The sequence below is a fragment of the Botryllus schlosseri genome, chromosome 7, assembly GCF_051294905.1.
Source record: "Botryllus schlosseri isolate E-star chromosome 7, Bs_hap1, whole genome shotgun sequence".
Classification (NCBI taxonomy): Eukaryota; Metazoa; Chordata; class Ascidiacea; order Stolidobranchia; family Styelidae; genus Botryllus; species Botryllus schlosseri.
This window is the reverse complement of record NC_137242.1, coordinates 27,297,956-27,323,962: the sequence shown is the minus strand read 5'-3', so window position 1 is coordinate 27,323,962 and position 26,007 is coordinate 27,297,956. Positions and strand designations below refer to the sequence as shown.

At 39.6% G+C, this 26,007-nt stretch overlaps 2 protein-coding genes and 1 long non-coding RNA gene across 5 annotated transcripts; 1 reads left to right on the top strand and 2 right to left on the bottom strand.

Annotated features, from left to right (window-relative positions):
* Positions 1-5,881: 5,881 nt before the first annotated feature.
* On the bottom strand, positions 5,882-8,451 carry LOC145442678 (uncharacterized). Its single transcript, XM_080320661.1, has 4 exons — positions 8,094-8,451; positions 6,676-6,843; positions 6,105-6,268; positions 5,882-6,047 (listed from the first exon to the last, which is right to left on the bottom strand). The coding sequence occupies exons 1-4, from the start codon at positions 8,234-8,236 to the stop codon at positions 5,905-5,907; spliced, it is 618 nt and encodes a 205-aa protein (XP_080176787.1). The 5' UTR covers positions 8,237-8,451; the 3' UTR covers positions 5,882-5,904.
* A 5,279-nt stretch (positions 8,452-13,730) lies between these two features.
* LOC145443278 (uncharacterized) lies at positions 13,731-16,029 on the bottom strand. Its single transcript, XR_013916367.1, has 4 exons — positions 15,722-16,029; positions 15,247-15,395; positions 15,049-15,174; positions 13,731-14,621 (listed from the first exon to the last, which is right to left on the bottom strand). It is a non-coding gene; the product is annotated as an uncharacterized LOC145443278 (long non-coding RNA).
* A 3,362-nt stretch (positions 16,030-19,391) lies between these two features.
* Positions 19,392-25,334, top strand: LOC145443135 (uncharacterized). Of its 3 annotated transcripts, none has more exons than XM_080321132.1 (10): positions 19,392-19,755; positions 20,554-20,657; positions 20,743-20,850; positions 20,912-20,992; positions 21,059-21,325; positions 21,385-21,475; positions 21,541-21,617; positions 22,559-22,672; positions 23,648-23,754; positions 24,163-25,334. In XM_080321132.1, the coding sequence occupies exons 1-9, from the start codon at positions 19,686-19,688 to the stop codon at positions 23,714-23,716; spliced, it is 981 nt and encodes a 326-aa protein (XP_080177258.1). In that variant the 5' UTR covers positions 19,392-19,685; the 3' UTR covers positions 23,717-23,754; positions 24,163-25,334. The 3 variants fall into 3 exon arrangements, with proteins under 3 accessions (XP_080177258.1, XP_080177256.1, XP_080177257.1); XM_080321130.1 differs by having other exon boundaries at positions 21,541-21,734; XM_080321131.1 differs by lacking the exon at positions 20,743-20,850 and having other exon boundaries at positions 21,541-21,734.
* Positions 25,335-26,007: the final 673 nt, after the last annotated feature.

The following is a 26,007-nucleotide window of genomic DNA, read 5'->3' as shown; positions in this document are numbered from 1 at the left end:
AATACTATTCGTTAACGCTCGTTTTGCAGGTGTTGCTTCCACAGTATATAATGGAATAAAATGTGAATTTGAAGTGTTTTTAATTGATTTCTTGAATGTGTGTGTGTGGATTACAATGAGACTAAGTTCCGCAGTAATAAGAATAATACCCAGTGACGTGGGGTGAGGTTCATGGCTGGTGAGGCACTATAACCTAGGGTTACCATATTTTTGTGACTCAAATTCCGGACATTGTCTAGCGCCCACTAGTGGATTTTAAAATGAGATATGAGCACATTGTCTGTCATTATTACGTCACACTAGCAAAGCTTTGCTTGTCGACCAGCGGTGGTCACGATCCGTTCAGGAGTGTTGTGTAACCAGGATCGAAGCTACATTTTTTCAGCCCCTCCCGCCCAAACAAACAATGATTCTTGGCCCACCATGGGGTAATCGATTTTGGAGGGGGTTTGCTATATGCATCCGGTCGTTAAATTTTTTTTAATGAATTCTTTCAATAATATTGGTTCTTCCATATATTACTATATAGTTTAATCCTATCTCCGCTCACATGATCAGAGGTAGTAGTAGAGCTGATGGAGGATGACTTCGAAAATACAGGGAGCCTAATTGTACATCGTTAAGTCATGTTCATGTCACACCGACAAAATTATTTATCAGCCCAGTGCCGGTGCGCACCAAGGAGCTTTATAAACACCCCACATCCGGTGGTTTCCAAATTTTTATGGTCGGGACTCTATCTCCAATTTGAAAACGATCCGTGGCCCAGATCAAAATTTGACGAGCCAATGACTAAAAAAAGTATGCACCTATGCTCATACTTACTCATGGGCTATCTTAGAAGCTGATTATGTTCAACATCTTCGCTTACCCCAGAATGGAGGTAAACGGCCCCAACGTTTGGAACCACTATCTTTGAATAAAGCATTTAAACGGCCTTAAACGTCTCTTGTGTCAAGTGGAAGTAAAAAGTCGTCAATTTCTACTCAATTACAAGTAGAAGCAGAAGTTTCCAAGTAAGTAAGTGAATAAGTGAAGCTTTGTGGGCCCATTGTTGCTTTAAAAATCAAAAACTGTTAGTTAGAAGTCGTCTAGCATGATAGCGTTCATTGTGTAAGCCAGGGGTGGGCAAACGTTTCAGCTGGCGGGTCGCATTCAACATCTGAATCCATTCGCGGGCCGCACTATAGTAAAATCGGGATTATAAGCCAAACACGTGAACGTTTATCGATTATATAGTAACCAAAGACATTGCGATAATGCATATATAGTTATATAAAAATTCAAATATTTATTTGATGATAGCGCTCATCCGTCAGTAACATTAACAGGATTTTAAAAGCTGGCTATCCTCAATATCAATATTGTCAAAATTAGAGATTAAAGTAGGTTGTGCCCAGGGGTGGCCAACCATTTTGCTATTCACGGCCGTATTTCGATTTGTCAGTTCGTAATGAACAAATGAGATGCCAACTACCCATATTAAACTCACCATGTCAATTTACGGCGAGCTGCATATCGGCTTAAATCGCGAGTGGTCATGTTTTGAAAAAACTCTCAGAATAGACATGTTCGCGCCAAGCGCGGAAATTTCTCAGATTAACGAATGAATTTCGTCATTAATAATTGTAGTTTCACATATTCCTATCAAACATTTATCCTTTCTCAGCTTATGTGATCAGATTCCCCGGTAAAGTTGACGGATAGTCTGTTTTCGAAAATTTAGGGCAAGTTGCATCTTCTGGTGGGCCAATTGTAATTTGTCAGTTTGTTGCATGCTGTTATTTGTTGACCACCCATCAGGATTGTGTCAGTATAGTGGAAATATATTGAAATCGCCCAAACGCACCAGAAACAAATTTCCTTCGTGAGTAATACACGATTCCAAGTTGGTATTTCTATATGCGGCGCATCATTTATCTCTGCTGTTGACATCTGCACTGCGGTGCTCAGATTGCAAAATCCGCTACTGCATTAGATTCGAAAAATTAAGACGAATACAATTTTAAGGTTAATTACAATCTCTTAAAAATTCGGGAGTCAATTCGTAAATTCAATTTTCATGTGGACGGCCGGCAACACATACTAATTGAATTACGTGTCCACGGCCGCACAAACAATGTTCCCTCTAATTTTTGATGAGTCTGCGCACACTCACCAACTCACTGCGCTGAACTTTGGACAATAGTGCGTAACGACTAAAAAAGGTCATCCCTTCGGATTTTCTGTGCGCAGAGACCGTCCCATCACTGCGCATTTGCGCACGTGCGCAGCTTAGAGGGTACATTGCGCTCAAATTTCCTTCTGCCCCTGGTTGTGCCGATTCTGAATAGGACGTTGAATCTCTGAGCAGCGATCGGTTCAAAGATTTGCTGTTCGTATGCTTTTGGTCTAGCTTCAGAATACACAGTGCTAGCAGCGTCATAACCATGTTCCCTTAAAAAGAACTTGAGCAGATGGCTTGGGCTACTCTGTTGAGCTTGCCTAATTCACGTTCTTTTGTGAAGATGACATCAACATGATTACGTTCGTCTGGAGCATGATAATTCGGTTGATTTAATTTGTAACTCATATTTTGATAGATCTTGCCTATATACTTGGGATGATAGGTTTCATGTGAGGTGCATATCCACAGAATGCTGGCAGTGTCAAAACCATGTTAGCTTCTAACACGCTTCTACTGTGTGTACGACTGTACGTACATAAAATATAAATACCCAAATTCTACGGATACAGAGAATGAATCTTCCTAAGACACGCACGAATCTTATTTTATTAGCACATCACTAAAATAATAAAAACTGGAGTGGCTGACAGCTATATATAGTTCGATCTCTGCGTGACTGCTGGAGCGTGCTGCAACTATGGAAATTTCAATTCATTACAGCTCCATTACGGTGGCGTTCTGAAGAAAACGGCTGCTGCCCAAATTTTTCTTTCGTTTTGCCCTTCAATTTGAGACCACATCATTTTTAGAGTGCAGTGCCCCTTTAAGTTTGACAAGTTTAAGTTCGACAAATCGAAACCCGTTACGCCTGGAAAATCAGTCACTCATTTCGACATTGGTTCCACGGTTAACGCTCGCAGTTACCGACGCGGACCGAAGTGGCTTCCTGGCGTGGGGACGGGAATGCTGAGACGCGTTGCGTACATTGTCAAAACAGATCATGGGTATTGGAGAAGGCATGAAAACCTACTCCAACCACGCTTGATTTTCACTGATTAAGATATAGCCACACAGGAAGTTGCTCAGCCTCAACAGTCACAAGCTGAGCAACCATTTGTCAGGAATAGGGCACAACGTCCTGCAGCTAGTCCTGCGCAAACGTCGGTTAGATGTTATCCGGCTAGAATTAGGAAACAGACTGATTTCTATCGGCCAACGTAAATTACCTTTTACTCTTCAACTTACAGGGGACTGAGGGGAGGACAGTTATGTGTGTGCATTTTACGTTGGTATCGTCTGTCTCTTATTTGTCTAGGATTGGTAATACCCGCCAATCATTATTTTCTCGTGAGTCGTGCTTCGTATTTGTACCCTGTGTTTTGTTGTCTATTGGTTTTTTCATTTAAATACACTCTGCATCGTGTCACCTCTATCGAAGGTATTCTGCTAATAATTTACCGATTTCATATTGAAACCTCGTCGTATGAGTTATTGTTCAAACAAGAACAAGAACATAACATATTTGGGATTCGTAGCTTGGTGTGCTTCAAGGACACGGCATATGCATACCAGCCCCAGGTCACCAGCAAAGGTGGTCAGTAACGAGGTACTTTTTGGAAGTACTCAAGTAGTTTTCCTCTACTTCTGGTACTTACTCAAGTAGATCTGATTTTCTCTACTTCTACTTCTACTTCGTAATATTTTGTGATCTACTTACTTACTTTTCGCTATTTTCAGTTTGTCAAGTAGAAGTAGTTTATTCCCCCAATACGAGAGATAGCCTGAGGAATTTCGGGGCTGTTTTCACGGAGTACCAAATTTAATATTCATGTAAGTCAAGTAAAGCCCAGAAATTTTGTTGTGCTTCGCGCACAGTAGTTATGGAGTGACAAATATGTTTTAACGAAAGTATCAGTGAATATAATTTAGGTACCGGCGGGGCCTACGATAACTTATCGTTATTGTTATCGTAGGCCCCGGTACCGGATTGCTTGGTTCCACTCACACCGCATTGTCGTCCATATCAAATATTTCATCACAGTAAATATGGCCTACCATAACGTTTGAAACTACCGTTTTACGGTCTAGCAATTACCTATCATAATGTAATCTAGCAGCCCATTACGTGTCTTGCTAATCTGAAAAATCCAGCCTTTTTGAACGTTACACCTGTTTTAGCAGAGCTACTTACTTACTTGAGTAGATTTAAAGTCAGTCAATTCTACTTCTACTTCAAGTAGTTTTAGATGGCTTGTCGAAGAAGTACTTCTACTCGTACTTGAGTAGCTTTCTTGACTACTTTGACCACCTCTGGTTACCAGTAAGCAATATTAGCAGAATGTTGCGTATCGGTGGTGACAGATATCAGCACTTAGTGACACTATACCGACCACCAGACTTGGACACTAGATAATTGCATTTGTGAAAACATACTAATTTGAGTGAAATGGCGGCAATGTAACTCTAATGTAATTTGTAATGTTTCTATCCTCTAATCCTAATTGTAATCTACTTTCTGGTTTTCTTGAATATGCTTCAGGGGAACTGTATAATGTGAAACGTGTCAAGCTCAGTGTACAGACATTTTCCATACTGGTCCTCATGGGAATGAACTCTGATTTGATGTTTAGTGCGCTTGATTTTGGTTGCATCTCTTTCGAATTCAATCTTTATTGAATTTCCAGATTTTCGCGAATTCAATAACTCTAATTCTAATCTAATTTGGAAAAACCTGGGTGGCTATAATTACAATGATAATATAGTTTGTAAGAGTTGCAGGTATTCTGATGTCCAGCTAAGCCGGCCACCGCACATTGCATGAAATGTCTACAGCCCTATAGCCTACTTGAAGTGGAGTAATTGACAAATAGAACATACTCGCAGTGCGTGATGTTCTTCCCGGCATGCCGCATTCGATCCAGTTTTTAATGAGTAGCTTATTGCCGGCCGAAAGTTCTCTGCTCGTTGGCATATAGCCTACCTGAGAAATGGATCGAACGAGACTTCATGGTTCCTTCCATCAGTCAGCGTTCATTGCATTAGGTGAAAGGTTCTGGACCGCTTAAACACGAACATTTATATAAGAAGTTGGCTGCGAACATGAACGCAAAAACGAACATAGGTCGTTATGTAACATCATACTGCTAATTTCAAACTCTAGACTTTCGTAAAGGTATAAATGTGACTAATACTTGCGGGACAGAGTGGTTTTCGAAAGCGCAAGGACATCAAAGCGCCACTGTGGCCGACGTGGTCACAGTCGTCGTCGTAGGTATGCAACTACAAGTATAGATGTAACCTTGAAAAGTTTTATTCAAGTAATCTATACACGTCGCAGAAGTATCGATTTTCAAGTAAGTAGAGAAGTAATTATTCTAGACCTATAACTTTGCTTAAAAAGCTGAAGTAGAAGTGGAAGTAGACTAAAATCGCAAACACTTGAGGAAATGGTGCAAGTTGGCAGAATCTACTGAAAGTACTTTGTCTGGTAGAATGGGCCATTTGTACCATATTTCTGGTGGGAACCTGAACAGGGTGATTTTTCATGCAAAATCAGTATAATGATGAAAAGTACAAGGTTTTCATCGTTTTATGTCGAATCAACATTCGTACTGCCAACGTATGATGGAGCCATAATAAACCTGCCTGCATTAGCGCATCAAACATGAACGTGAAGAAAAGGCTCGCACCATCGCTATCACAGCGTATGTCGGAATTACTTCAAAATCGTATCTACGTTACCTGGCACTCGCGAACTCTGTATTGAACATAGAGTCGTACAGCATGCTGGATCGTTTTTTGATATCGCCATACGAGTGAAGATCGATGATGTCGTACTTCCACATAGCCGGATAAAGATTGTAGTATTGCAAAAATATTCCTGCACCGGATTGGAGTTAGCAAGTCAATTACTTGTATGTTTCGTGCTCGTCCTTACCTCTCACATCATTCCAAGTTGGACATTGTTTCTCTGGCACGGAGCTGAAAATGCGAACCGATGTCGAAAATCGAAAGGTTTCGTGGTCCGCCGAATACCTAACCCTGCCATGCGACAGCTGTGGTCCCTCAGAATAAGTCCATGTATAGTTGCCATAATTGTACCTATACACGTTAACCAAATGGGTTAAAATACAGAAACGAAATAGCGTTCGTAGACATCTTCGATTGCATCGGAGATTCGTGAAACCCGTCGTTGACATGTTTCGAATCGGAATTCAATTCAATTTCCAGGTTTTTGATAATTCTGTTAGTCGAATTACAACTTAATTTGAAAAAAAAACTATGTTGATATAATTAAATTCAAAACAGCATACCATAAACTGGACAAACTAAATTTGCAGTTGTAATTTTCAATTCTCTACTATCTCCTGGCCATCATACCCAAAAAATATTCTCGCTTATTTCAATATGAATATATTACTCAATTACTTAAATTATACTGCATAGTGCATATCAATCACCTGGTACACGATTATAAGTCATGGCTTGTATCAACACATGAAACAAACCTGATGAATATCTTGATCGGATACATTTGTCCATCAATCCCACATCCCCTCACATTCCTGGGGTCAGATATCGCGTATAGTTTAACTGCAGCCACGCCTGATCGGTTCGTCAATACAATATCGCTATCAGTTGAAAAGGAAATTGAAGACGCAGGTACTCCTAACGACCTGCAAGGTGCATTTTACAGGGTATGGTAATTATGTATGTTGTGCAATGATTCGGATGCAGACTTGCACAAACTTCCAGTCTAGTTAATTGGTCGTCAACTAGGGTTGCATTTAAAACAAACGGTGTTTTAAAACACTTTGTTTAAAACATGCTTTAAACAGCGTTTTAAACAAAGGCCTTTAAAAAAGTTGTGTTTTATGTTAGTAGTAAAATTATGCCATAATTGTGTAAATACTTTCCAAAAAATATGTTGTATGAACCTACGGACAACTACCATCCGATATAGCCTATTACTACAAACAGTGGCTTGACACTGGATTTTTTGGGTCGAAACTTGCACTAGTGTTTATATTCGACAAAACAAAAATTCATTCGCAATTGAATCCAGTTGCTTGTGTTTTAGCTAGATACGGCTTTTTAAAGGTCGTTAGTTCTATGGGCGGATATCATAAAGTTGGATTGATTAAAAAGTTCATTGCGCTCATCAGGATTTAAGAAACCCAGAATTAAGGAAGCTGGATGATCGCTGCTGAAACATCTGAGTTTTAATCTCATGATTTAGCAACCGGAAAAAGGAGTTGAATACACTGCGTCAAATTCCTTCTCGGAAATATTTACGATAATGAAGGTGACGATTGCATCCTAGGTAATGACTTCATTAAACAAAACCAACAATGGACGCACCACTGCAGAGCGATATATCTATAAATATTCTATAATCCGTTTCTTCGCTGTAGCGTTTTGATTACACGCGTCATTCACTTAGCGATGAAAATAATTCCACCTGTTACAGTCGCAGTGTCATTTATCAGTAGCCTACCGTTTCTTTCTGCAACCTGACAATGGACGGCCATAACTTATTTTTCGTATCGCACCACCACCGGATTAACAGTACCACGCCGGGATAATCATCGCGCGTAACCTTATCCAACTTTATGCGTCCGGTTCAGCAATTTTTAATCATACGATTAGCATTCTTCCGGATTAGCAAACTTTATGATCTCCGTCCGTAGTTCTAGTTTTGAGTTTCGAAATGTGAGTAATTCTATAGTTATATTGAGTTTCGAAAAGTGAGTAGCTGTATTTCATGTTGCGACTTTGAAAAATGAGTAGTTCAAGTTCTAGTTGCTAGTTTTGAAAATGGAGTACTTCTAGTTCTAGTTGCGAGATGTGAAAATTGAGTAGCCATAGTTCTAGTTGCGCAATTTCGAAAGCCAAGTAGTTTGTACAAGTCTGTTCTTGTGCGTACCGATTGCAGGTTGGTTTGGGACATATGCTGTCCGCCAATTCGCCTTCCACCGGATACAAATTCACTTGTGCGTTTGTGACCGGCCTGCCGAAGGACGAGACGAATACGTGATTCGAATACGCTTCGCCTACGTTCAGACGCATCACTGCAGCATCCACGAAGTTGTAGTTGATTCCGAATGGAAACTCAGCAAGGTATATTTCTCCGTTTCTAGTGAATAGTGAGTAAAAGTGTGTGCGCGCAGTAATTCGAACCTTATAATACTCAGCAGGGCTGGGCCCCGTGATTCGAGTACTTTATTCTGAATCGAGTATTGATTCTAATTATTCGAGTTGAGTACTAAGAGACTGCGATGATGTAAAAGTTAATTTATCAACAAAATTATAGTTGCGGTAGTATTTCCACTGTAGAATCGTCGAAACCTCGATTTGTCGTATGAAGTATAGGCTCTGTTTCTACTTATACTTTTACATCTGCCTGCACTATTTCCTCAAGTGGTTTTCTTTTAGATTCTACTTTTACTTGATAGTTTTCAGTTTCCTAAACAAAACAAGGTATACAACACTTACTTTTTACTTACTTGTAGACTGTTACCTTCAGCCTACTTCTACTTCTACTCAAGTAACAACGATGGCTACTTTGACCCACTCTGCGTAGCATACGAAACATTGAGTACAAAGCTACGCACATTAAGGGAAGTGACATATCTATGAAGTCCTGATCAATTGACAGCATTTTTTCACGATGCAACAAAATAAGCATGGTCGAAAAAATACCAAATTATCGTTACGTGATGTAGAACCGACATTATATTCTTTGTGGTCGCATAAAAGGTACATATTTGAACCTTCCATATCTTTTATACTGCAATAATGACTCGAAGGTTAATACTCGATTCATAATGAAGTCACTTATAGGCACTCGATTTTGACCAGCCCTCCAAATCAGTACACACATACTCATCGATAATCGCGATGCGGGATTTCAGCAGTGACTTCATAGTGGTAGAATTAGTTTTGGATAATTTTAATTATTATTTGTAGAAAGCTTAAATACGCCAACATGTCCAACATCATGCCCGTACCTTTTGTATCGCGCCATATCCGGGGAATCATCGTTCGTTTGACCTTGGAAGCCAAATGGCGCCATATGATAGGATACCGGCTGAAATGTGCCTTGAAATATACCTGGTACGCTATCTTCGAGCCCGTATATTTCGGAACTTGTTTGCCAATCCACATCTATCGCCACCATTACTCAACGTGTAGTCTCTGCCAGTACAAACGCGACGTTGGGGAAATTGCAGAGTCGCCACATGCCGGCCAGAGTTGAACAACTAGCACATTTTAAGCTTTTCCGAATCAGATTACAGTTAGAATGATATAGCTACATCAGTGATTCCCAACCGTGGCCCTGAGGGCCGCATGCGGCCCCCAGCTAGCCTTCTTGCGGCCACTACAAAAATATTGAGAAATCGATCTATGAAAAAATATATATATTTATAAAATACTCTTGCTCGGCTTGGAGTCTGGAGTTTTCAATTAGGATTGCGGGCAAGTCGTGAGTAGACTGATAAGATAACGTCACTGCTGTTTCAATGCAATGTGCCGTAACGTTCCAGTTGAACGGGCAGTACCTATAGATATAGGTATAGTTAGAGGTATTGACAGGACCGTAACTGCCGCACCCCAAGTCCCCAATTGGGGTGAGCGAGCTCAAAGGGGGCCCAAAAGTATTTGGAGAATTAACATACATTATGGAGTATTTTATTAAATTTTATGCAACTTTTTCAAAGATTTTTCGCGCTGCCCGCGATTTCAAGTTTCCAAGTACCTTAATTATTGGGTTCTCTTCGACAAAGATAAAATACGCAAGATTTATAGAAGTGGGCATATCGGCGTTAGCCATTACCGCGTCACGCCGCACGAAGACATATAAAGATTTAGGCCATGTAACATGCGACTCCAAGAAGTGTGCCAGAACGATCGGCAGCGAGAAAACCTTGGCCGAAAAGGACTGCCCCTATGCTGACCGAAAACTTCGTTATGTATATTTAAAATACATATAGGTATAATTGACCATATGTGCCTAAATGACTGGCGCCGAATGTTCCTGTCGGGGCAATCTGAACGTCAAGAGACAAATAGGCTACCATCCCGCAGAGAAGACTTATATGCCAGTGAAGAACTACCAATTTGAAATCATGTGCATCTTTTAGTTTAGTACGTTTGGGCGATTCTATATTTTTTGATATAGCAGACTGGAGGTCACGAAATAACAAATAACGTCATGTAACGAAGTCGTACCAATGGGTCCGCCCGTCTGAATATTTTTAATTATTATTTACGGGCTCTAAAGTTTGCAAAACACCTCACTCAACTCTGCCGGTAAATCTGATTACGTGAGCAGAGAGGACAAGTAATTGATAGTAATATATATGCAATCCCCGATCTTATTGACCTATTTTATTTTGAATTATCGAAAATTTTCGCGCATGGCGCTGGCTCACTAAATGAGGATCCTGATTTTGGCAGGGCATGGGGGATCGGTTTATCACCCTATGGGAGCTCAAGACCTAAGTGTTCTGGGGAGTCTGACGAAGTGCTGTTTCGTTCCTGCCACCGGGTATACGCCCGAATATGTTTAATTATTATTGAGTGGTCCTACCTTTTCAAACACAACTCACTCGGCTCAACCGGTCAATTTGATTACGTGAGCAGAGAGAGGATAAAAATTGATAGCAATATAAATGCAATTCCCGATTATATTGACCGATTCAATCATGAATTATAGAAAATTTTCGCGCTTTGCGCGATTTGTCGATATAAGCTGCCTAAAACAGACACCTGATTTAGATGATAAATAGCGGTAAACAGCCATCTAGCCTAAGGGGGTCTGGTGGCTTCGAAGTTCGGTCAATCACCCTATGGGGGGCCAGGAGAAACGTTTTTTTTTGGGGGGGGGGATGATGAAGTGCTGTTACCGCCCTGGATATTGATAAGCAATATACGGATAGATGTGCAACAAATGACTCACGATTGAATACGCCGAGATGCGTACTGCTTTAGCCGGCAAAAAGCAGCATAATTGGTAGTCCTATAGCTCGCGACCCAAGCGTCCGAATAATTTTAGACGTCTTAGTAGAGAGATCAGGACAAACGTTTCTAACGTCGGTGTACAGAAAACCTACTTTCACTGGTCATTATATTCGTTGGGATTCATTCTGCCCGAATCGGCGTAAATTAAACCTCATTTCATCTCTCGTTAATCGCGCCTTGCGCCTCTGCTCACCGGAAAAACTGTCACGCGAATTGGATGATATCCACTTGATTCTCTCCAAAAATGGCTATCCGGACCACATATTAAAATGCTCCATCTCTAGGGTATTGAAAAAATCGGATACAGCTCCAAAATATGGCCCAGAAAAATGCCCGGCATTTTTACACCTACCTTGGCTAGGTAACGTGTCTAGCCGATTTGAAAAGCTTATTAAATCGGCTGTTCACCGTTGCTACTACAGCGTTAAAACGCATGTAGTGTACACGACGAAACGCTTGTTACCCAACTCTCGAAAAGATGTACTTCCTGCCTTTGATGCAAGTAATGTTGTTTACCAATACAAGTGCCACTGTGATAGTAGGTATGTAGGACGTACATCTCAAAGATTGTTTGAGCGTATTAAGCAGCATATCCCAAAATTGATTCGGTCAAAAACATGCGCAAATGATCGCACGGAGCTCGCACGTCAGTGCAAATTGGCTGCAAAAACAGACTGCTATGATGATTACCAAGCATATGCTTCGTCAATCGGTCAGCATCTGAGCGAAAACCTTGCCTGTGCACAGCACTATGATGACAATATGTTCACTGTCATTGCGCGTGGTAGGTCTGTGTTTCATTTAAAAGTGTTGGAGTCTACTATTATTCAGTTGAGCAAACCTATTTTATGCAGACAGAAAGATTTCCTCTATAACCTACAAATTTCTCATTAGTGCGTGTTGCTCCGTGCGTGTAATTGTTTATTTACAAATTGTGCTGCTACTATAGTACCGTATGTCCGTATGGTTGCCAGTAAATTCGGCCCTCGGTAAATTCGGCCAGTGAATTCGGCCCTCGGTCACTTCGGCCATCGGTAAATTCGGCCTTCCGTAAATTCGGCCCCCGGTAAATTCGGCCAGGGCTAGGGTAACAATAACAGTTACAATAACATTACCTAACCTTAACCCTAACCTAACCTAATCCTAACCCTAACCTAGCCCTAATCCTAACCTAACCCTAATCATAACCCTAACCTAATCCTAACCCTAAGCTAACCCTAATCCTAACCCTAACCTAACCCTAATCCTAACCCTAAGCTTCTAATCACTTGATAATAATATAATTATGTAATATAATTCACATTAATAGTTGGTAATACAATTTTACGCAAAATTCTCCGAGGGCCGAATTTACCGATTGAATTCGGTGGTCAGTAAAGTCGGCCCCGTAAATATCCGCGTTATCTCCCGTGACTGTACGATATACGCATACCCTGACCTTCAAATCACTCGATAATAAAATAATTATGTAATTCATTCACATTAATAGTTGGTAATACATTTTTATACAAAATTCTCCGGGGGACGAATTTACCGAGTAAATTCGGCCATCGGTAAATTCGGCCCCGTGAATATCCGCGCTATCTCCCACGATTATGCGATCTACGCATACCCTGACATCCATATCACATAATAATAGTATAATTATTTGATTAATTCTTGTTAACGGTTGGAAATACATTTTAATACAATATTCTCGGAGGGCCGAATTTACCGAGGTCATGGGCCGAATTCACTGGCCGAATTTACCGAGGGCCGAATTTACTGGCAACCTGTCCGTATACTTCGTAGTTTGTTACAAAGTCACTCAACTATGACAAGTCGTCCGACTAATAAGCGCAATGTTATGAGAGTACTGGAGCGCAAAATGTTGCACAAAAGTCCGTCGGCGCTAACCTGCGGTAATGGAAATCTGTGCTTGCCGACCTTATATTTCGACTTTTAACGGTTATTTCTCGAGAATTATTTGGCTGTGTGTGATTTCAAGGATTGTAATATGTATTTCAACGATATTAAAACGAAATATTTATTTATGGTTCACCTTCAAACGAAATATACCTTATATATGCTGCAATATCAATCTTGGCGTAGACCGAAAATATTACTAGTCGGGATGCAGGATTATTGCTGGTCATGACCGTCCAGTTTTACAGTCCACCATAGCCGCACGAATTCGATGACCTCGTATCATTGCCGAATGGAACTGGAGTACTCACTGACTGGACAACCAACCTGCAAGCAGACAACTACAACCCTTCGCACCGGGATTTCTGACTAGCCTCCGCGTCTAAACACATGTCTGCAGCAACTTTTATGTAATAGATGAAAACTTAACATGTAGAAACCTCATCTTCAAATTGCTCAGATGTAAAAATTAGTATTTTATTATTTTTCGTCTTATACCTGACCTTGCAGCACATTTCAAGCATAGCTGCTTTCTCTCGCACGATTCTTCGTTTCTCTTTAACAATACTAAATCAGACAACAAATTTATGGGTGCTTTCTGTGATAGATCCATGTATTTGGATGACACGAAATATAGGTAGTCCAAGCCATTTTATTGAAATTTCCATCAGATCAAAACACCACAAGATTGCAATATAAGGAGAACAATTGAACAGTGTCTAAATGATTTGGATAGGTCACTTTAATCGGTCCCCACCTTGACCAGGAGCATGTAAATAAGAGGAATATACATTATACACTCCAGGAAAAGATAATATGAAAAGTGCTAGTAATAAAAATGTCGACATATCATGTCACAGTCCTGCAGGCTGAATTGTATTCATTCAGTAGAAACAGCTTGCATGTAGACCTAGACATGCTTGACGGCTGCCGGTAATGTCCATTCTCGTTAACGTTCATTGTTGGTAATGGCATTCTCGGTATGTTCATTCTCCTAATGGTTTTCTCGGTATTGGTATAGGACCGGTTCGCAGTGGGCTGGCTTGTCGGAGGTTTCTCTGGGCTCCTCATCGCCGACCTCACTGCAGTTGCAGTGCATTGAAAAGCCCAGACTGAAAAGTGAGCCGTGCTAGAAGTCGGCAGCAAAGACCTCGAAGGGGACGCATGGGTGCGAAAGATTGAAGTCGTCCCCAAGATTACCACAAAGACAAAGACTTATGAACATTACAAATATTAGTGTCGTGGTGCACATAGCCTGAAAAAGGCGAGAAGCACCACTGTTAAATGTGAAATAATAATAATAGTGGGCTGGCTGCACGAACATCGACCAGTGCACCACAAAAAATGAACAATTGATGAATTGTCCAACCCGCCAGGGCCAGATAGTATAAGACACTTCCATGCATTCATATTCCGAGTCATCAATTTGGGGTTCGCAAGGAATATGGAATTGAGCTACCGTCATCAGTTTCACAAGAAGCGATGAATTCTGTTGATGTTGCATGATAATTCCCCGCATGCACACCTGAATAAAAATATAACATACTAAATGAATGAATACACTAAAATTAATCTCGTACCAAACTAAATAAATTTGTGAGTGCACCCTTTGTGGACTGCCCAAACAAGAGAAAATCAAGGATGCGTTTTGCATACAACAGCAACTGCTTATGGCTAAAATACAAAGTATGCTCGATAGTCTAATGCCGGCTTCAACTGGTTTCCATGTAGGCTATGATTGAAAATTTCATTTATTGACGGATGTAATCATTTGAAAAATGCTTAAGGTCACTGATAATGACAAAGCACAACAACACGATGAAAATGATATTGCCACTTCAAGAAATTCAGGCTTTGTGAGAACCCCCCCGACACTGTACCATGACCGAGGAGAAAAGACTAATAAGGTTTCCAATGAGTAAAAGGTTGTGCAGCATCAAACAATGTCTTACCTGTTCAGTGTGCAGCTGTCCTCGCAACATCATATGGTATCGTGATTAGTGACGGATGGTTGAATATGCTTGACGGGTAACTCAAGGCTGATCTTAGATTATCAGCAGATGGTATTTCATTCCTATCTGCAAACGGAATTATACAACATTTGCTAAGTAATGGTACTCTTCACCTTCAGCAGTACAATTGAATCTTACCAGCCAGCCGCTTTCCACATCCGCACGAAGACTCATCCGAAACAACAGCAACCACCTTGACTGGTTTGTTAGCAAGCGAATAATAATTTCAAGAGTGATATTCCAAAGTCTTCTCTCCATTGGTGGAATTCTCCCAGTGAAATCATATGCTGCATAAAATATAACCCATGATTAGGATAATATAAAGACACAAAGAATGTACCATGAACATATCATATCACTAGGCAATGATCAAAGCTGATGGTCACTTGAGACACTTCATATTTGTATTTCAGTATTTTACTCAATTGGTATACTCATAACAATATTGGACTGTAGCAAGTTAACTTCACACCATATTATTTTAGAGAAATTAACAGTCCACATTTCATTGTGTACGGTACCGTACGTGAAAGCTTTAACGTCTCTATGTTTGACGTTTTACGAACGCTACATGTACTACAGTAGACTTACTACTAATACTACGGTACTGTACCTTTGATCCCACTTCTTCTGAAGTGACGACGTTGAGGATTGGATTTCTTGGGAAGCGAAATATAACAGGACAGTCTCTATCAGACACTATTTTGCTTCTTTCTTGAGCTATCCTTCCTTCATGCTTCATTTTCTTGACATTTCACAGCACATCCAGTCATATTTGCGCCGCGAACTCCAAATAATCCAACCTACAACGGCGTTCGTCGCAACGCGCCCTACTACAAAACATCAAGTTGTGCAACATTTCTCGCTCCATGAAAATCTGTTCGGACGACTTGTCATAGTTGAGTGACTTTGGTTTGTTATTGTTGCCATTGATACGATGCGAATTTCATGGTCTGTGATTTTGATTGTTGCGTCATACTTTGCCTTTTTGGTTTTGCTTTTAAATCCCTTTAGTGTGCCGATAACTCTTGAAAAGAGGCACCCGAAAAGTCTTCGAGTTTAATAAATATACTGCTACAATGGATGTTGTATTGAAAGCTATAATTTGATATGTCGGTGTTTATCGAAAGCACGTGTCGCACTGATTCCAAAAATACGAATTGAAATCTCGCCAGGGCAATAAAACTACTCCGACATAGCCAGCAAAGGTTGATTGTTCTGAACAACAGGAGCGCGGAAAGCGAATGGTCGGAACAATGCCAGTTTTCATATTTTGGTGACTATTTTGGGTTCCTTTCAGTGCCCTGGTATTCGTGCGGCCCCGGCCGTACTCTGAAATTCTAAATTTGGCCCTGCCATCGGAAAAGGTTGGGAATCACTGATCTTGATGAAGAATCTTGCCGGTCATAAAACCCGGTATTTCTCCTATGATCAGTTAAGTGGCGGATGGCATAATCGTATTAACGAAACAATGACGAACCCTAATGATTGTATCTGAGATTATGCAAGTGTCGCGGCATCTCTGAACAAAGAGCGGTATAGCGAAATTACCCTTGCTATCGAAGCGTTACGTAATGTACATTTTATTTATTTGAATTTGAATCCCCGAGCACGTGGTGAAATCGCGTCTGCTAAATTGCGATTCCATAAGCGTTGCAAGCAAGGGCGACAGTGGAAAAACAATTACACGTGGTGAACGTAAATGCGACTTGGACAGGAAGTCTGCTAACAAACGAACTCCTTGTAAGTCAAAACATGTCTGCTAAATTGCTATTCAAGTAATAAATCCTCGGTGTATCAGGGATCGGTTTGCGTAATTTTGACATCGGATCTGCGTTTGATATGTACTGCTGAGTTTTATAAAGCGAATGCCAAACATTAATTCATCACAAGTCAATCAACTCTCCAGAAAGGATAAAGCAGCGCGTTATGGCGTTGTACAGAATTGATATTAGTTGGTTATCGGGTCATTATAAGACTGTTAAAGAACGTAAAAATGATTCAAACTTGAAAGATACGTTTTGAGCCAGTTCAATGGTAGTTTGTTCAAATTTATATCGAAACTGAAATTTAATGGGTGTGTATTGTGTAAGCATAAGCACGCGATGCCGTGAAACATAAAACTAGGGTAGCATTAGTAAGCTATTAATGAAATAAGCTGAATGATAGAGATAATAATAAAATTAAAAACTGATACGTAAGCTAAATCATGATACAGATGCCACAAAGCACGGCCTCGATAATTAAAAATAGTCCCGAAGTCGTCCCACTTGCAAGCTTATACATTGACGTGTAACATGCCCTATTACGTCAGGCCAATAAGTAAACCAGAAAGCGTTTAGGAGTGGCGGAAAAGATGCTCTGTGCACAAGGTCTGGCGTAAACGAAAACAATTTAATGATTGATTAGAAATGTAAGTGAGTAATTACAATATCTGTCAAACTCACATTGATCAATGCGTGATGTTATCATACAGAGCAGAGTACTCTGTTATGTGTCTGCGATGATATGAAAGCTGAAATCCATATGAAATCACGTTTTGAAATGCCGTCAGACTACCATTACTCAATGTGGAGTTACGAATGGGTTCTTTGAATGAAAGATGCGTCATTATGGATGATCGGTAAAGTATAATATTCGGGCAAATTAGCATAATCCGGTTAGACACATTAATGGTGGAACCGAATGATGATTTATGGCTATTATGCTGAACAAGAAATCTGTATAGCGAAATTACACTTCCTTGCTAAAAGTTACGAAATTTTAAGAAACCGTTGGGTTTAGAACAGCGGAACCTGAACGTGACGATATAGCGTGTGCCGTATTAATATCGAAAGCTGAAATTCACATACGCGTTATGTGATAAGTAGGGCAATTTTTTTTTGACCTAAAAAACGAAAGATTTTGACCTAAAAAATCTAAATTTTGACTTTTTTTGACCAAAAAAAACTGAAATTTGACCAAATTTTGACCTCACGTATGCAAATTAGGTGTTTACGCATATAATAATAAAATTACACTACTTATCTTCATTTCTGGTTGAAACTATCTGTCCTTACAAAGTAGATTGGCCTGAAAAAACGTTTTGGGCTCAAAAACTGACAGATTTTTATATGAAAAACTAGTATTTCAACGAAATCTGGCCCTATGAAGAATTCCAGTAGTTACATTATGTATTCTGGTGGAAATAATTAAAATTTGTTGTAGTACAACGAAAGATCCTTTCCTACATTCTCGGGTAAAAAGTGTCTGTCCTTACTACGTAGCTTGCCAAGAACGGAGAAAGAACGTTCAACAGCAGCATTTGTTGGCTGACAACACTCAAGTTGTGTGCACACTGCTGGTGACAAACCGTGTTGCTTCATTCTGACAATGTTGTCTATATCACAATTTTTTCAGCTTGCGCTTCTTGATATAAGAACCATGCAATGTCCAAGCAGTCTTGCCTCAGCTAGGATATTGCGGTACGTTGACCATAAAACCATGTCACTATTTGTTTCATTTGACCATTTATGATTCACAATGAGCAGACGATGGTCCGTTTACAACGGTAGGCCTATAAAGTAGGCTACAAGCTGTAAAATATCAAATGATAAGTTCACCGACAGCGCAAAATCTACGATACAAACAAAATGCAGAGGTCAAAAAATGCTTGACTTTGTAAACAATTTTGACAAATTTTGACCTAACGCTACAATTTTGACCTAATTTTGACTTTTTTTGACATGTCAAAAAAAAATTGCCCTAGTGATAAGGTATCCGTTCACGAATTGAAAAAAACGATTTCCGTAACTAGTCTATTCCATAATATCCACGTGTCCGTTATCTATGAATCTAAACCAATGTACGCTGTTCAGTTATTATTCGACTGAACAAGATAGGACACATTAAATAGCGAATTTTACAATAGGTCTATATATAGAGCTGAGATAAGTACATTAGGGTCGTAATGTTAATAATATTTGAAGTCACCGATAACACCTTAACTTAGCAGAGGCCCTTAAGCTATGAAGGTTGATAAAAATACGTTGTAGGCATAAAGGATGCCGCTCGACATTATACAGTCAATGCATATAAATCCGACACGAGACTGCGGTACCGGTCAAAGGTTCTATCGTGTGGACATTGGACTGATCGCTTAGAGGACCGCCTTAAGACCTTCGTCCGTCCAATCTGCAGGTTTGTTCGGACTAGGAAGCGTTTACCTCTTAACTTTACCCCGTATCCACACACCCGGGTCAAACGAATGACCAGTCCGATTTCCCGCATCTCAATTCCATACACTCTAAATTCCAAGCGTTACATTAAAACACAATATGACTTTTTTCCATCTCTCGAGATGCGTGAATGTGAAGTAAACACCGGCATAGCGAGAGAGCGACGTCTGTTTTCGCGTGAGTGACATAAAGGTGAGATAAATCGAGCTCATTCCTCATTTTCCTCTTCTCGTAATATTACGTCACAAACGATGTGGTATCGCACGCTCGATGGTGTGACAATCGCTAGAAGAGTGAGAACGTTCACAGAATTTTCCGTTGAGTGAAGTTGGCTGCTAGAGTTATTCGTAGTTGGACGCCATGGATTTAAAATTGGCCGATTTTCTGCTAGGACACGGTATAGAGCAGAGACACATCGACTTATTGAACGGTAAGTGTTAAGTATATCGATCACGCAAATCATAGAAAGCTATATTAAGGTAGGTTCTCTTTGATAAGGTTATGCCAAATAGCGCCATTTTACATGTAAACAGCTCGACTATTATTTGCTAACGTGCAGCAATGTTTCTTGGTGGATTGCACGCTTTAGATACAGATGGTACAGCCTACAACTGTTCTTTAATTTTGAGTTGTACCGGTAACGTTGCATCATATGATACTTGCATCAACGTGCATACTTATGTATACATTTTACGAGAAGTGTAACGATAATGCCGAAAATATTTGTGTAATTTCTTGTTCTGCATCCAAGTATATATCCATCAAGAATTCTCAGCCTGTGATTCAAGGCTCCTACCACCATGTAAATCTTAATATTTCTACTTATTTTGTTCTAACATGAAAATGAAGTCATGTGCTGTTCTGGTGTAATGTACTGTAAAGACTGGTCTAGGTTCTTGTCAAAACAGCTACTCTGAATTCAATTGCGTTAAAACGTTTGTACAAACATCGGGGAGTATATTTTGCAAATACCGCCGCTTCAATGTATTGCATTTCGAGTCCAAATTCAATGCATTTGCCGTAGAAAGTAGTGATGCTGTTGAGTTCTGCAAATTTTCTGAGTTCACCTATCCATGGCCACAAATCAGTCACAAAATTGGTGACACACAGTATATTATTAGCAAGAATGTTGATCAGGTGTGGTGCTTTTGAAGCTTGTCCTGTTAAAGCTAGTGATGTGATTATTGTTTCATACGTTTGGGACTAAACAGTATATATTTTCTTTCAGAAAATGAAGTATGTAGCTCGGCTTTTGGATTACTGGTGGATGATGATTTTAATAAAATGAATTTCAAAGTGGGTGTCATGCGTCGTTTGATGAGCCTGAGAGATGTGAGTATATTGTTTCCATATTCATAGCTACGAATTTTCCATTGTAGAAAGTGAGTGATATTTATCGTCTAATCTTGTCTTGCAGAAGTGGTTGACGTCTATCGAACACAGCGAGATCAATGTAGTATCTCATGTTTATGCTCCAAATAGTGATTTTGAACATCCAATGACTTCTCGATCACAAGCTCTTGATGTGTGTAGAACTCATTAAAGTAATTATTGCATTCACCTTTACATGGAAGTATATTTTACAGAAAAGTGAACTCACTCAGATGGAAAGAGAAGTTAGTACGGAGGACTCGCCTGTCTTGCCTACATCAACTACTTGCGTTTCGGTGCGAACATTTGCAGAACTATATTCCATAGAATGCTCGCATAAATTGAGTACTATCACATTTTAGGCGGAAGAAGTTCAAACAAATCCAGGAAGTAGTGAACCCGGAATCGCAACTACCAGCAAGAAAATGACATTACCCAAATTCAGTGCCCATTTTGCATGCGCATTGCAACATGGAAGAGTTGTCCATTGTATAAATGCTGTTGTGGAGGAGTGTGCATACCATGTCTTATCACAAGGTGATATGACATCCAAAGGAGAATATTCCGAATTCTCGAGACTTCTTTGTCAAAAGTATACATGCCTGCAATTTATTGGGCCTAATCACTGGGTAAGTGTATATTACAAGTTTCTCGACCTATAGTCATTTAACGAGTTTCTCAATTACAGACACGTTTCTCGAAAAAACTCTCACAAAAGATACGAAACATTCGTCACAGGAAAAAGAAAACGATCAAGATACCATTATACACTATCGAAGGTAGCATCTATCATGGTCTCAATCAGTTCCTTGTTTTCGTAACCCTTGGGTCATATTTCCTCAAGGCGTTGGCCAAACAGAGTTTGGGAACGAAGCAAGTCTGATGAAAGAGTATACAAAACATACTCCGGACTGGGCAAAGGTCAGCGTTCTGTTTCGAAAATTGCATCGCTCGCGCCGCGATGTATCGGCAGAAATGACAACACAAAGTGTACGAGAAATACTAAGGAAATTTCCATATCTTTTCAATGTGAAACTAGTGAGTATGTTAACTCTTGGAGAAAATGTGCTCAATTTACTCTCATTTTCAGTGATTACGTGATAACTATGGCAAGTTTTTGTTGCACTAATCGCGAGAAAGTTGCATTTAATTTTGACAAAAGTTGCAGTAAAAAGTTGCATATAAAATTTTTGTTGGATTATTAAGGTACGAGATACTCGAAAGGCTCAGTTGTAAAACCTAGTTCCTGCACAGCTGTCAAATTTGTTATTTCGCCATTTGGCGGTCTGACAAAACCGCCCAAAATTACATTTTATCCCGGCACACAGCAAGAAAATTATGCAATGCGGGAATACCAGAAGAAGTGGACCCAGTGGAAATGTAATTTTCAGCGGTCTCGCCTGGGCGTTCGCGAAATGGGAAAACTATTTCAAATTTAAACGACAGAATAAATAAAGCAATCTATTTACATATTATTCGGGCAACGTTGTGCTTGGCAGGGGGAATTAAACTTCTCTCCATTCTGTCATAGATAACACTGAGATGCAGCTAACCTATCATATGGCTCTTCGTTATGCAAACCCAAGGGAGTAGAACAATACTAAAAATAGTTTATAGCATGGTTACTAAATCACTCCTTCACATTTTTACGCAATATTTGATAAAAGTTGCAGTAAAAATTTGCTATAAAAATAGAGAAAAGTTTCACTATAAAATCCCTCCAAATAGCTTAAAACACCATGGTACGTAGATTATGAGTATCTGCGAGGCTGTCGGAAGCTGTAAAAAAGTTGCAAAAGTTGCAAAAACTTGCCCGAGTGATAACTGATGATAACATAGTAATGCCCTTTTTCAATGTTCAGATCCGAGAAGAATTCGAGCTTTTGACATCGTGCTCGACAGCAGAAATCATACAGCGCTACCGCACTATGCTTTCCACCGTGGATACAATGATCGGTGCAATGTCTGGAGAAACGGTCAGTACCGTATACTAGATCATTTATCATTCACCTACCTACTGTCGAGTCATTTTCAATTCACCACCGAGTCAAGTTCAAGTCATCGAGCAGAGGGTCGAGTCCGAGTCATGGTATTATGACTTTAGTCTGAGTCCAAGTCATTGTTTTGACTGCTGAGTTTCCAGTTGAGGTCTTGTTAAACCCAATTTTTATACCTGTTTGTTGATATCGAATGGTTCGCATTTATAACATACTAATTTTCCCCACTTTTAGGACTTTCTAGTCACATTTTCAAGTACCAGTACCAATAGACAAAACCCGAATAGTGTAGTTACTTTACTATTCTTCGAAATTACAATGAAGTCTTGGCCGGTTAAGTCTCGAGTCATGTGACCTGGTTCGAGTCATGTGCAATGACTCGAGTCCAAGTCAAGATACACAGATTGACTCAAGTCGGGTCATTTCCGTATTTTGAGAAAATGACTCGAGTCATCAGAAAATTGTAACTCGAATCGGACTAGAGTCATTACAACCCTCTGTTAAACTAACCTGATTTAAACCCAGCTATATGGATGGAATCGGTATAATTTGCCTCGTTCCACCCATGGAATTGCATTGTAGTTCTTCATAATTACACATGAAAAAGTTTGCCAGGTAATATACGCGGAGTAGTATCAAACTTACTGCCATTTACGCTTCGCCATTAGCTTTTATCTTGACGCTAGTAATATGTGCAAGAGCTCGTCGCCGACAAATATCTGAAGAAGTCTATCAGCAGTAGAAGTAAAGTTAATGTGAGCTGCATACGGCTCTGAGAGTCGCAGTTGGGAATCGCTGGTCTAAAAAGTTTGTGATCCTCTGATTTAGATCAAGTCAAGAAAACCGTAGCTAATATTTCAACTTATTACAATTGTATCAACCAAGTTATCCATTAAGATACATGGAGTTATGCATGTGACCTAATCATAACATTATTAAAATGATATTTTCCAGGAAGAAGATGAAAGTAAAGAGGTGAAAGGTCTCCTATTCCTCCAAAAAGAATTGACAGAAAGCGCTTAAAATCAACATCAAAGTTGCTCGCTATTGCAGTACAGCAGGTAATTATAGGTTAAAAATTTTGAGCCATGACATCTTGCTGAGTATTGTGGGTGAGAGGGCTGTCCAGAGGTGGTCCAAGTAGTCAGCCATGCTACAACAGTAGAATGGAGGAAATGCCGTAAATTTCACCCACCTTTTCAATTGCAAGGTGCATCTTTGTGACTAATGCCCAAGGCAGAACCTTCTTGAGTATACGGAAAAAGTGAAAGTATTTCGTTACTGATATTACTCTTAGCGTGCCATCAGTTAGTGTTAACTGTGTGTAAAGAAGTCAGATCTCCAAGTTCTATTCTTATTAGCCAGTCTCTCAGCAATCTAGTTCGGTAATGGTGGTCATGATTTGATATTTTGACAACAGATAATATTGAACGCATTATTGAATGACTCATACATTCTTATTGTTTCAGGCACGTGATGTTAAAGTTGAATGCCTAAAACTGGACCCACCGCACCTACTTATCGCCATCCATGAGTCGGGAGTTCATCAGGGATGGGTGTTGGTGGATGATACCCTGCACAAAAGATCAAGGAATCCCAGGCATGGTCATTGACCTGATGTCTTGTTACTATGCCTGGGACCTTAAATATCCAAAATCATTTATGATCCTCGGATTTATTCAAAAGACGCTTATCGAAGACGAAAAAACTACTTTTTCAAATTGGCAAAGTACGTCGAATTTGAAAAAAAATACCGTGAGGCCTGTTTGTGAGAATTCAGATTATCCAATGGTATAGACAGACTTGGACAACTATATAATTCTAGAAATTATGCTAAACGGAGTGAAATCTTTCTCTGCTCCAATTTCAATTCTAATCCAATTTTGGAAATGCTTCTCAGCTCTAATTATAATTATATTTGAACTAATTTCTGGTTTACCTGAAATTGCTGTAGGAGAAGAGCTGTATAGTTCGAAACCAGCTTTCTGAGACAGACATTTTCCATTCTAATGCTTAGGAGAATAAAATCTGACTTGATGTGTACTGATCTTGACTGAGTTTCAAAGTTTTACACTAATTAAGTAATTATAATTATAATCTAATTTGAAGAAAAAAAAGTCTTTATAAATAATGCCAATTCAAATCCAACATTTGAAAAACAGTAGTAGATATAATTTTAATTCTAGTCCTATTCAGAAATACTAGCTATAATTCCAACTGTTTGAAAAAAACTAGTTCTAATTTTAATTGCTGTCTAGTATTGAAAAAAGCTTTGTATGCATAATTCGAAACTAGTCTCAAAAAGTTGAAAATTTTCTAGTTGTCCGACTCTGGCTGTAGGGTTTGTAATAATGGCAATGTTGCCTAACATTCGAGCATAGATGCATTGTAGAATGACAGCCTAGCAAGCAGCACTTGAGCAGGTGTCTTAATGATTCGAAAATTATCCTAAATCTAACACTTACCAAACACAAGCCTTAACCTACATGCTCAAGTGTTTGAATCCCTCATGTCAGGTGTCGTCTCCTATTATGTCGCTTGCTCATCATATGTCCGTGTAACGTTTGTAATGTCATTGCACGTTGCACCTATGTTTCAAATGAGTTGGTGCTTTTTGCAATAAAATTCGTTTTCATTTCAAGTTTTGCGTCATTTTTGAACACGTCAGGGTTAGTTGTTTTCATTTTGAGCTCTTTGGCAATATTAAACACGACAGCGTTACCTAAAACGCAAAAAAGCGTGACACGCAATACGAAACGCAATCAGGCGGTAAAAATCGACTCACTTTTGGCGTTTTGTTTTCCGTCTCATAAACGCCAAAGAAATTTAGAGTGTATACAATGAGAGGTGTCGTGTAATTGCACAAAATCGGTGATAATTTCTCAGTAATGTGGGACATATAACCATTATTAGCGCGAGGTGATCCCATAAGATATAGTGCTAGACGAATTCAACGATTGTGGGATAAGTTGATTTGATCTGTGCACAAGAATGAATCCCATATTAACGAATTCAAGCAAAAGATACCTAAGACCTAATTCATATTCGACCATATCTTAACGTAATATTTTGGTTAGAAATCATAGGTTAGAGACACGGGTAACACGCATCGAATGTAATGCGCTCATATATTCATTCCTCTCAGAAAAATCAGCGCCGGCACGCTGGGCCATGGTCAACAGATGCTCATGTATGCTAGAATGTAATATGTAGTATGTAATGCGCTTCATTTTGTTAACAACCAAAGTCATTTGCGCGTCAATCATATATTGACTCAGAAAAGCTGAGCTATCATTTACTGACGGCGCGACACA

Coding starts and splice junctions, on each gene's coding strand:
- LOC145442678 (XM_080320661.1), bottom strand. CDS start 8,236: ATGCGTCTGAACGTAGGCGAAGCGTATTCGAATCACGTATTCGTCTCG. Junction 6,269..6,675: donor CCGATCAAGATATTCATCAG/GTTTGTTTCATG, acceptor TAACGTGTATAG/GTACAATTATGGCAACTATA. Junction 6,048..6,104: donor AACTTGGAATGATGTGAGAG/GTAAGGACGAGC, acceptor AATCCGGTGCAG/GAATATTTTTGCAATACTAC.
- LOC145443135 (XM_080321130.1), top strand. CDS start 19,686: ATGGATTTAAAATTGGCCGATTTTCTGCTAGGACACGGTATAGAGCAG. Junction 20,851..20,911: donor CTCGATCACAAGCTCTTGAT/GTGTGTAGAACT, acceptor TATATTTTACAG/AAAAGTGAACTCACTCAGAT. Junction 20,993..21,058: donor CATCAACTACTTGCGTTTCG/GTGCGAACATTT, acceptor ATCACATTTTAG/GCGGAAGAAGTTCAAACAAA.